The sequence below is a fragment of the Triticum urartu genome, chromosome 1A (genome assembly GCF_056163025.1).
Source record: "Triticum urartu cultivar PI428250 chromosome 1A, HENAU_Tu73, whole genome shotgun sequence".
Taxonomy (NCBI): Eukaryota; Viridiplantae; Streptophyta; class Magnoliopsida; order Poales; family Poaceae; genus Triticum; species Triticum urartu.
Genome location: NC_141873.1, coordinates 28413396 through 28424543, shown reverse-complemented (window position 1 = coordinate 28424543; position 11148 = coordinate 28413396). Strand labels below are relative to the sequence as shown.

The following is an 11148-nucleotide window of genomic DNA, read 5'->3' as shown; positions in this document are numbered from 1 at the left end:
TGTGTTCCGAGGCCATGTCTGTACATGCTAGGCTCGTCAAGTCAACCTAAGTGTTCGTATGTGTAAATCTGTCTTACACCCGTTGTATGTGAACGTTGGAATCTAACACCCGATCATCACGTGGTGCTTCGAAACAACGAACTGTCGCAACGGTGCACAGTTAGGGGGAACACTTTCTTGAAATTATTATGAGGGATCATCTTATTTACTACCGTCATTCTAAGTAAACAAGATGCAGAAACATGATAAACATCACATGCAATCAAATAATAATAGTGACATGATATGGCCAATATCACATAGCTCCTTTGATCTCCATCTTGGGGCTCCATGATCATCTTGTCACCGGCATGACACCATGATCTCCATCATCATGATCTCCATCATCGTGTCTCCATGAAGTTTCTCGCCAACTATTACTTCTACTACTACGGCTAACGCGTTTAGCAATAAAGTAAAGTAATTTACATGGCGTTTCTCAATGACACGCAGGTCATACAAAAAATAAAGACAACTCCTATGGCTCCTGCCGATTGTCATACTCATCGACATGCAAGTCGTGATTCCTATTACAATAGCATGAACATCTCATACATCACATATATATCATTCATCATTCATCACAACTTTGGCCATATCACATCACAGAACACTTGCTGCAAAAACAAGTTAGACATCCTCTAATTGTTGTTGCAAGTTTTACGTGGCTGCAATAGGGTTCTAGCAAGAACGTTTTCTTACCTATGTGAAAGCCACAACGTGATTTGTCAACTTCTATTTACCCTTCATAAGGACCCTTTTCATCGAATCCGCTCCAAGTGAAGTGGGAGAGACAGACACCCGCCAGCCACCTTATGCAACTAGTGCATGTTAGTCGGTGGAACCGGTCTCACGTAAGCATACGAGTAAGGTTGGTCCGGGCCGCTTCATCCCACAATACCGTTGAAGCAAGATAAGACTAGTAGCGGAAAGAAAGTTGACAACATCAACGCCCACAACAAATTGTGTTCTACTCGTGCAAGAGAACTACGCATAGACCTGGCTCATGATGCCACTGTTGGGGAACGTTGCAGAAAACAAAAATTTTCCTACGGTTTCACCAAGATCCATCTATGAGTTCATCTAGCAACGAGTGATTGGATTGCATCTACATACCTTTGTAGATCACGCGCGGAAGCGTTCAAAGAACGGGGATGAGGAAGACGTACTCAACGTGATCCAAATCACCGGAGATCCTAGCGCCAAACGGACGGCACCTCCGTGTTCAACACACGTACGGTCAGCGTGACGTCTCCTCCTTCTTGATCCAGCAAGGGGAAATGAGAGGTTGATGAAGATCCAGCAGCACGACGGCGTGGTGGTGGATGCAGGGCGTCACAGTAGCAGGGCTTCGCCGTATACTGCGAGAGAGAGAGAGGTGTAGCAGGGGAGAGGGAGGCGCCAAGACTCAAGGTATGGCTGCCCCCTCCCTCCCCCCCTTTATATAGGCTCCCCTAGGGGGGGCGGCCCTAGGAGATGGGATCTCCTAGGGGGGGCGGCAGCCAAGGGTGGAGTAGCCCCCAAGGCAAGGTGGGGCGCCCCCCACCCCTAGGGTTCCAACCCTAGGCGCATGGGGTGGGCCTAGGGGGGCGCACCAGCCCAGTATGGGCTGGTTCCCCTCCCCACTTTGGCCCATGGGGCCCTCCGGGATGGGTGGCCCCACCCGGTGGTCCCGGTACAATACCGGTGACCCCGAAACTCTCCCGATGGCCGAAACTGCACTTCCTATATATAATTCTTCACCTCCGGACCATTCCGGAACTCCTCGTGACGTCCAGGATCTCATCCGGGACTCCGAACAACTTTCGGGTTACTGCATATTCATATCTCTACAACCCTAGCGTCACCGAACCTTAAGTGTGTAGACCCTACGGGTTCGGGAGACATGTAAACATGACCGAGACGGCTCTCCGGTCAATAACCAACAGCAGGATCTGGATACCCATGTTGGCTCCCACATGCTCCTCGATGATCTCATCAGATGAACCATGATGTCGAGGATTCAAGCAACCCCGTGTACAATTCCCTTTGTCAATCGGTATGTTACTTGCCCGAGATTCGATCGTCGGTATCCCAATACCTCGTTCAATCTCGTTACCAGCAAGTCACTTTACTCGTACCGTAATGCATGATCCCGTGACCATACACTTGGTCACTTTGAGCTCATTATGATGATGCGTTACCGAGTGGGCCCAGAGATACCTCTCCGTCATACGGAGTGACAAATCCCAGTCTTGATCCGTGTCAACCCAACAGACACTTTCGGAGATACCCGTAGTATACCTTTATAGTCACCCAGTTACGTTGTGACGTTTGGTATACCCAGAGCACTCCTACGGTATCCGGGAGTTACACAATCTCACGGTCTAAGGAAAAGATACTTGACATTGGAAAAACTCTAGCAAACGAACTATACGATCTTGTGCTATGTTTAGGATATGGGTCTTGTCCATCATATCATTCTCCTAATGATGTGATCTCGTTATCAATGACATCCAATGTATGTCCATAGTCAGGAAACCATGACTATCTGTTGATCAACGAGCTAGTCAACTAGAGGCTTACTAGGGACATGTTGGTGTCTAAGTATTCACACATGTATTACGATTTCCGGATAACATAATTATAGCATGAATAAAAGACAATTATCATGAACAAGGAAATATAATAATAATCCTTTAATTATTGCCTCTAGGGCATATTTCCAACACCATGGCGCCTGTGGTGACCGCTGCGCTGGGCGCGTTGGGCCCTCTGCTGGGGAAGCTCGTTGATTTGCTTGCCGGCGAGTGCGGCCACCTGAAAGGGGTTCGCCGAGAGATCCGCTCCCTCCAGTCTGAGTTTAAAGGTATGGATGGTGCGCTAAATAAGTACGCAAGGCTGGAAGACCCTGATGACCAAGTGAAGGAATGGGTATCACTGGTGAGGGAGTTGGCCTACGATACAAAGGATCTTTTCGATAAGTTCATTCACCATCTCGGCAAAGGAGGGGACGGCGAGGGCTTTAAGGAGTTCTTCCGCAAGACCGCTCGCCGTGTAAAGACGCTCGGAGCCCGGCATGGAATTGCCAGCCAAATCGAGGACCTACAGCTTCGTATCAAGCAAGTGAAAGAGCTCAAGACTAGCTACAAGCTGGATGATGTTGCTTCTAGCAACCTGGGCCAAGCCACCGTGGATCCCCGGTTGGCCGCTCTTTTTGTTGAGGAGGCACACCTTGTTGGCATTGATGGTCCAAGAGACGAGCTTGCCAGGTGGATGCTGGGAGAAGAAAGCAATCATCATCGCAGGGTGTTGTCGATTGTTGGGTTCGGTGGATTGGGAAAGACAACACTGACTAATGAAGTCTATCGCAAGATTCAAGGGCGTTTTGACTGCCATGCTTTTGTGTCAGTCTCACAAAAGCCAGATACAAAGAAAATCATCAAGGATTTGATTTCACAGGTGTCTTGCAAGGATGAATTCACAAAAGATTTGGAGAGCTGGGACGAAAAGAAATCCATTGGAAAGCTAAGAGAACTATTACAAGATAAAAGGTAATATATGGTATTGCTAATTATTTTCTATGAAATATGCGTTATGTGCAAATATCATTATTCTAGTTAATTGTTTCGAGGATGTAATTTCGATGTGCAGAGTATGAACACCATTGCACCTCTAGTTGTGCTTGCCATTGCATGGTTTATAGGCTGATAGGAATTTTACAATTGTTTTTCTTTTATGGTGCAATTATATCTATATCCTAATTAATTTATACTCATACTCCCCTGTATTAGGTATCTTGTCATCATTGATGATATATGGTCTGCATTAGCATGGAAAGCAATCAACTGTGCTTTTCCAGAGAATGATTCTTCAAGCAGAATTATATCTACAACACGCATATTAGAAGTAGCAAGATCTTGTTGTCCAGATCGTGCTGACCGGATCTATGAAATGACACCTCTAAGCGACATCCACTCTGAAAGACTATTTTTTAACAGAATCTTTGGTCCAGATTCAAGATGGCAACGGGGCCCCGAAACCCGCGTCCCCGCGGGTTTTTAATCTATTAGGGGACGGGGATGAACGTCTTTTCATCCCTGCGGGGCTGTTGTTGGGCACATTATACAACCCGACACGTTTCGTCGGTTTGCACCTGTTTCGGTAGTCCCCAAACCCGAAACCCGGCAAACCCGGCAAAATACATTTTTACCAACCAGTGCTCCTGCGCGGCCCAACCCAAAACTACCGAGCCCCCCACCCCCTAGTGTCGAAGGCCAAACAGCCAGTATCGCCCGCTCCTTTCCCCCTCGCTCGAGCCCTCATCTCTCTCTCCCACATAATACCTAACCCTAAACCTAGGACCCCAGGCGCCGCCTGGCTCGATCCCATCTCGCAAGATCCGCCGACCACGATCTGCGCCGGCGAGCCTCTTCCCTCCACGTCTTCTCCCCTGCCGCCGGTCTGATCTGGAGAAAGGGCGTCGCCAGCGGTGACGAACTCAATGGTGGCCTCTCACGTCCCAAGTCGGGTTGTTTTTTGTTGAAATTTGCTCTAGTTATGTTGCTGAAATGTGCTTTTTTTGCTGTTGAAATGTTATTCTTTGTCGTCACTATGTTTGTTTAAATATTTTGATTTTCTCGTGGGTTCCCCGCGGGTTCCCCGAAACCCGATGCGTTTAGGGGACGGGCGGAAAACTAGCCCCGCGCATGGTGATGGGGACGGGGACGGGTTTACGATTTTCCCGTGGGGATGGGTTTGGGAAGGCAAAACCCGATGGGTTTCGTCCCCGTTGCCATCTGGATCCATGCATGGTTCAGGGTGCAAGGTGCAGAATCTCAAGACTACAAGAGTCATGCAGAGATGTTTCATTCCTCACTATGCAAGCTTGGCAGCTACAAACTCCAGTCCGTGCATATAATTGATGGTAATTCTGCTCTGTTCGAGTTATTAGATTCCTGGTCTCCTCTTCCATCTTGCCTCCAAAGATATGTGATGGACACCACGTACTGTTTATCAAAACTGCCAAAGTGGATTACCTCAGCACTCACCAGTCTTGCATACCTAGTCATCAAGTTAAGCGTCATAACAGAGGAGGTTCTTGGCATACTTGGAGAGCTGCCTGCATTACTTTCTCTAAAACTTTCTACGAATACGGTCCATAAAGACAGGCTAGTTTTGCAAGGCGGAGGATTCCGATGTTTGAAGGAGTTCTTTTATGAACTTTTTCTTGAAGGTGCTGGGACCCTTCTGTTTGAGGATGGGGCATTGCCAAAGCTCGAGAAGCTTGACCTGTCTTTTTATGTATCAATGGCAAAGGCCTATGGGTTCTACGTAGGTCTTGAGCACCTCCCATATCTGAAAGATGTGCAAGTTCTTCTTCAGAACCGGGATGCCACATCTTCTGAAGTTGAGGCTGCAGACGTTGCCATAAGGAAGGAAGCAAATCTCCATCCCAACCATCCCAGGTTAACTCTCCGACGAAGAAATGAAAGACTGACATGAGGTATTGCTACTTCTACTATTACGAAATTCAAATAGTTCATCATGCTGTCTGCAATAAGATCTATTGGTTTTCTCCTTGAACATATGGTGTATTTTCCACATATTTTCAAGAAGCTTCCTGACGGGCTGACATTCTATCTCTGTAGGGAAACTGCTCTCCTTGAGTATAACTGCGGGTGGCTTGACTGGAATGGTATCCGGAAGCTACTATTCTCGTTGCCTGAAGCTCAAATAAAAGTGGCCTCTAGTTGCTATTTGATATAATGTTTAGTTTTCCTTTAGGCTGATTGTAATGGGGAGTATCATATACTAGTATCATGCATATGATACTAATGTATGATACTACATCTCTAATGCATAGTATCATATAGTAGTATCATGTAGTACTTTATTTATTGCCATGCATGACACATAGTAGTATAGTATTTATTATGATACGGTATCATGATATGAATATGATACTCAACCCTCTCTTTCTTCATTTAATTTTATGACACATCATTAAAATTGCCTAGCTGGCATGCATAATACTAGCTATGATATTACCATTACAACCAGCCTTATGTGTGAACTTGTTATCTGACTGTTTCGAAATCTTCACCACTACTGTTAATAATTGCACTACGGAAGTCGACCTTTGTTCTGATGTAGTACTTGATTATAACTTAAGTATCCAGAGATATTCGAGGGGGAAACTGAAGTATCTCCTGCTTCTTTTTGGCATGTGTGCATATGTTTGGTACATTCTTTTTACTATGTGCATAACTTTTCGCACGCATACCAAAGAAAGAGTAGATCTGTTAATTCTGGACCAATATGCCCCTGCTTTTGTGTGGGATAAGACACTGGCTATTATTAATTTCCTGCAGCTGATTGGCCCTTTCTATCAAATGGCTAAAAAACAGCCTTGCATGCACGCATGCACTCCTCGATTTCGGCGCTGCAATTAACGCACGCATATGACTGGCTGCATGGGAGGCAGGTGATGAGGGCAGAGTAGGAAAGCACAGAGAAAAAAGAGGAACGCGCAGAGCATTGAGGAAAAAATCAACGAAACTTATGCGCAGAGTATTTAGGATCGGAGGGAGTATCTCACACCAGGGCCCCGTGCGTTGAACAGCTAGTTTTAGCTGATTGTAACCTTGTCAGGAATAAAACTCGTTTTTCCCTTGCAAAAATAAAAGATGATATGTGGTAGGGGTGCGCTCTGGCAGCTGATTGCAAGCTCTTTTGTTGATTGAACTGCTGGCTGGACCCAGAAATACGGGCTGAAATTTCCAGAGTCAGGGTGAAACTGAGGAGTAGCAATGCACTACTCATGTGAATCAACATCAACCTGATTGCCTAGCTAGTTGGAGGATCCATGATGGTTTTTTTTTGAAACGAAGATGCTAGAAGCGTCCGGCTTTAAATTAATAAAGCCCTCAGGCATCAGGTTCAATGGGATACAACTAAAGACAGAAACTTAAACGTTCGGTCCACGACCGACATCCAAAACGCTGCAAAGGTTCAACGCGACGGCAATATTACATCCAAACACAGCATCCATCGAGAAGTCTTAGCTAACATAAAACTCCCACGCAATCTTCAAAAGCTTCAGCTGCTCGGCGGAGCTTGTCTTGCCAACACCTGGATATTCTTGATGCGCGTCATGGCCTCCAACATATGCTCAGCATCGCGCTCCTTCCCCAGCGGAGTCCACGTCTATAAAAAAAGATGACATTTGAAGATCACATCTGCGGGGAGGTTAGGGAATTTTTTCTCAATGGTAATTTTGTTGCGCATCGTCCAAATTGCCCAAAGCAGCGCCCCTACGCAACGCCAAGCGATTCTACTACTAGTCCCTTTCGTAGTTTTGAGTATAGAAATCAGATCATTCCCCGAGGCTGGATTCCAATTCGTATGGAAAGCTTCCCTTACTGCACTCCATACAAACCTGGCCAGGTGGCATTTAAAAAAGATATGGTTTGCATCTTCGCCAAGGCCGCATACAGTGCAAGTGCCATCCGCAGGACCGTTGCGTTTTGCCACGTTATCCGAGGTGGGCAGCCGGTTCCTGAACATTTGCCACATGAAGATTTTAATCTTCAAGGGCAGACCGGCCTTCCATAGCCCCTAGCTATGTCAAGCGATGTACCTTCGGTTAGCTTGTTATATAGGGACTTAACCGAGAATTTCCTAGAGGCAGTCAAGCTCCACTCGACCGAATCAGCACCCGTTCCTAAGCGGATGGCGCCTATAAGCTGTAACAGGCCCTCCCAAGATACACGCTCGTCGGTGGAGAGGCCCCGCATAAAGTGAATCGCGGGGGGGTCAGCGCGGAGCGCGTCCCCTACTGATATGTTAGTGTCAGTAGCAATCCGGTATAAGTTGGGGTGGCTTTGCCAAAGGGGGGAGGCACCCAGCCAGTGATCGAGCCAAAACCGAGTGGAAAGGCCGTTGTTGATCTGAAATTTTGCCCCAATAGCAAAAGCGGGGCGTACCGCTTGGATCCCTTTCCAGAACACGGAGCCGTTGGCCGAGGCCGTGAATGGAGTGCCATTCGGGAAGTACTTAGCTTTGAGCAGTTGCGCCCAGAGACCCGTCTCGTTTTGGGCCAGCCACCACCACCATTTGGAAAGGAGGGCCACATTCATTAGTTTGGAGTTAAGGATGCCCAGCCCTCCGAATTTTTTTGGCCTACAAACGGCCGCCCACTTAACTAAGTGGTATTTCCGTTTGTTACTCGTTCCTTCCCAAAAGAAACGGGATCTAGGTGTGTCTAACTTAGCGTGCACTCCGTCAGCTAGTAAGAACATTCCCATGTTGAATAGGGGAAGGGAAGAGAGGCTCGAGTTAGTTAGTATGAGCCTCGCCGCCGAGGACATAAAATGCCCTCGCCACGGGCTAACCCTATTGGCCACTTTCCCATAAAGAGGCTCCCTCTCTAAATTCGATAGCTTGCGGTGAGAAACTGGAAGCCCTAGGTACTTAATTGGAAAGCTCCCTAGCTTACAATTAAGTAAGTTTGCGACTCGAGCGCTTTGCTGGTCATCCATCCCCATGGTAATGACCTCACTTTTGTGAAAGTTTATTTTGAGTCCAGAAAGGATCTCAAAGGCAAGAAGAATCAGCTTGACCGAGGCCACACTATGGTCGTCTGGCTCAAACAATAGCAAGGTGTCGTCGGCGTATTGTAGGTGTGACACACCACCTGGGATGAGGTGTGGGACAAGCCCCTTGATGTGACCGGCCTCCCTGGCCTTGGTCAGCAAAGCAGCCAATGCATCAGCCACAAAATTAAAGACGAGTGGGGAGATGGGATCGCCTTGTCTTAACCCTTTCTTGTTACGGAAAAACTTCCCCATTTCGCTGTTAACAATAACCGAGGTGTTGCCACTCGAGATCAGATGCATGATCCGATGGACAAACCCTGCCTCAAAACCCTTTTTGAGGAGGACCTCCCGCACGAACTCCCAGTTTACGCGGTCGTACGCTTTCTCGAAGTCTAGCTTGAGGATAATACCATGTCCTCTCGTTCGTTTAAGTTCGTGGATTATCTCTGTGAGAACAATAGGCCCTTCTAGAATGTTTCTACCTTTAAGGAAAGCAGTTTGGCTCTTATGAATTACTCATTGAGCCACCGGCGCTAACCTAGAGGCGTAAGCTTTGGCGCAAAGCTTGAAGGGGACGTTGATGAGCGTGATCGGGCGGAACAACTTGATGGAGTCCGCCCCTTTGACCTTAGGGATTAGACAAATCGCCCCATAGTTGAGCCGCGCGAGATCTACCGTACCCAGGGCAAAGCCGTTGATAAGAGCTTGGAAAAGGTCTCTAAGGAGCAGCCAAAACCTTTTGAAAAACTCCACCGGCCAGCCGTCCGGGCCTGGGGCCGTGTCGTTCTTCATTCCAGCTAGCGCTAAATCGATCTCTTGCGGCCAAAAGGACACCATAAGGGCGTCATTTTCCTGTTGGGAAACTCGCTCGGTCGGTCCCCATAAGTCCTCCCTTAGACTTAATCCTTTCGATTCCGCTGTTCCCAACAGCTGTACGAAAAACTCGTAAATGTGGTTAACGATTTCGTTTTGGGAAACCAAAATCCCGTGCTCCGACTGGAGTCTTAGGATTGAGCTCTTGCGCTTGCGACCGTTTGCGTACGCGTGAAAGTAGCCAGTGTTGGCGTCACCTTTCACGACCCACTTTATGCCGCCCCTGCGACACCAGTACTCCTCCTCTGCCCTAAGAATTGCCAAAACCTGGTTTTCCAGGACGTATCTGTGCTCCCATTAGTCGCAGAAAAAGGTCTTGTGTCGGCCTGCGCATCAAGGCGCGCAATTCCGTCCACAATGCGTTCCCTTTCCCTTTTGGACTCGCTGCCGTGGTTGGCCCCCCAGCCCCTGAGGAATACGCGCAAGGCCGCAGCCGCTGCGAACCAAAATTCTACTGGTCCTCGCCGATACCCCACCTGGTGAGCAATCGAAGTCCAACAGTTCGTGACCAGTTGGCAGAAGCCTTCATGTTCGAACCAAGCTGTCTCGAAGAAAAATCTTCGACTACGGCGCACACTGTCCTCCCCTGATGACAGTATAAGTGGAACATGGTCTGATCCTATGCGCGTCTCGACCACTAAGGTGCAAAGGGGAAACAAAGCCTCCCATTCGCTTGAACAAAATACACGATCAAGAGTTAACACAGCGTACTGGATTTCGCTGTTTGTTCGTCCAAGTGAATCTTGCACCCGTACGTGCAATCTCCCTGAGAGCAACAGTCGTAATGGCATTGTTAAAAAGGGATACCCTAGCCCAATCTATATTGCCATTATTTTTGTCCGCCCCCGAGCGGATCAGGTCAAAATCTCCGCCTACCACTACTGGCAGGTTGGCCGCTCGTTTGGCCCCAACCAAGGTTGTGATTTCCCCCAAGAAATCCCCAGACCTCGCGTGGTCCGCCGGCCCATATACACTGACAATCACCCAGGTAGCCTGGGAAACCCGGTGTCTAACCGTAACCGCAATAGAAAACATACCAGGCTCCCATAGAATTACATCACATATATCTTTATTACAACCCATCAATTGACCACCAGAATTGTTGAAAATATGCCCTAGAGGCAATAATAAATTGGTTATTATTATATTTCCTTGTTCATGATAATCGTTTATTATCCATGCTAGAATTGTATTGATAGGAAACTCAGATACACGTGTGGATACATAGACAACACCGTGTCCCTAGTAAGCCTCTAGTTGACTAGCTCGTTGATCAATAGATGGTTACGGTTTCCTGACCATGGACATTGGATGACGTTGATAACGGGATCACATCATTAGGAGAATGATGTGATGGACAAGACCCAATCCTAAGCCTAGCACAAGATCGTGTAGTTCGTTTGCTAAAGCTTTTCTAATGTCAAGTATCATTTCCTTAGACCATGAGATTGTGCAACTCCCGGATACCGTAGGAGTGCTTTGGGTGTGCCAAACGTCACAACGTAACTGGGTGGCTATAAAGGTACACTACAGGTATCTCCGAAAGTGTCTGTTGGGTTGGCACGAATCGAGACTGGGATTTGTCACTCCGTATAAACGGAGAGGTATCTCTAGGCCCACTCGGTAGGACATCATCATAATGTGCACAATGTGACCA

The 11148-nt window shown here is 47.5% G+C and overlaps 2 protein-coding genes across 2 annotated transcripts; both read left to right on the top strand.

Annotated features, from left to right (window-relative positions):
• Positions 1–2751: 2751 nt before the first annotated feature.
• On the top strand, positions 2752–3576 carry LOC125532603 (disease resistance protein Pik-2-like). The gene has a single exon (XM_048696605.2). It carries the CDS (start codon positions 2752–2754, stop codon positions 3574–3576), a length of 825 nt encoding a protein of 274 aa, XP_048552562.2.
• A 1218-nt stretch (positions 3577–4794) lies between these two features.
• LOC147988699 (disease resistance protein RGA5-like) lies at positions 4795–5523 on the top strand. The gene has a single exon (XM_087535577.1). It carries the CDS (start codon positions 4795–4797, stop codon positions 5521–5523), a length of 729 nt encoding a protein of 242 aa, XP_087391703.1.
• Positions 5524–11148: the final 5625 nt, after the last annotated feature.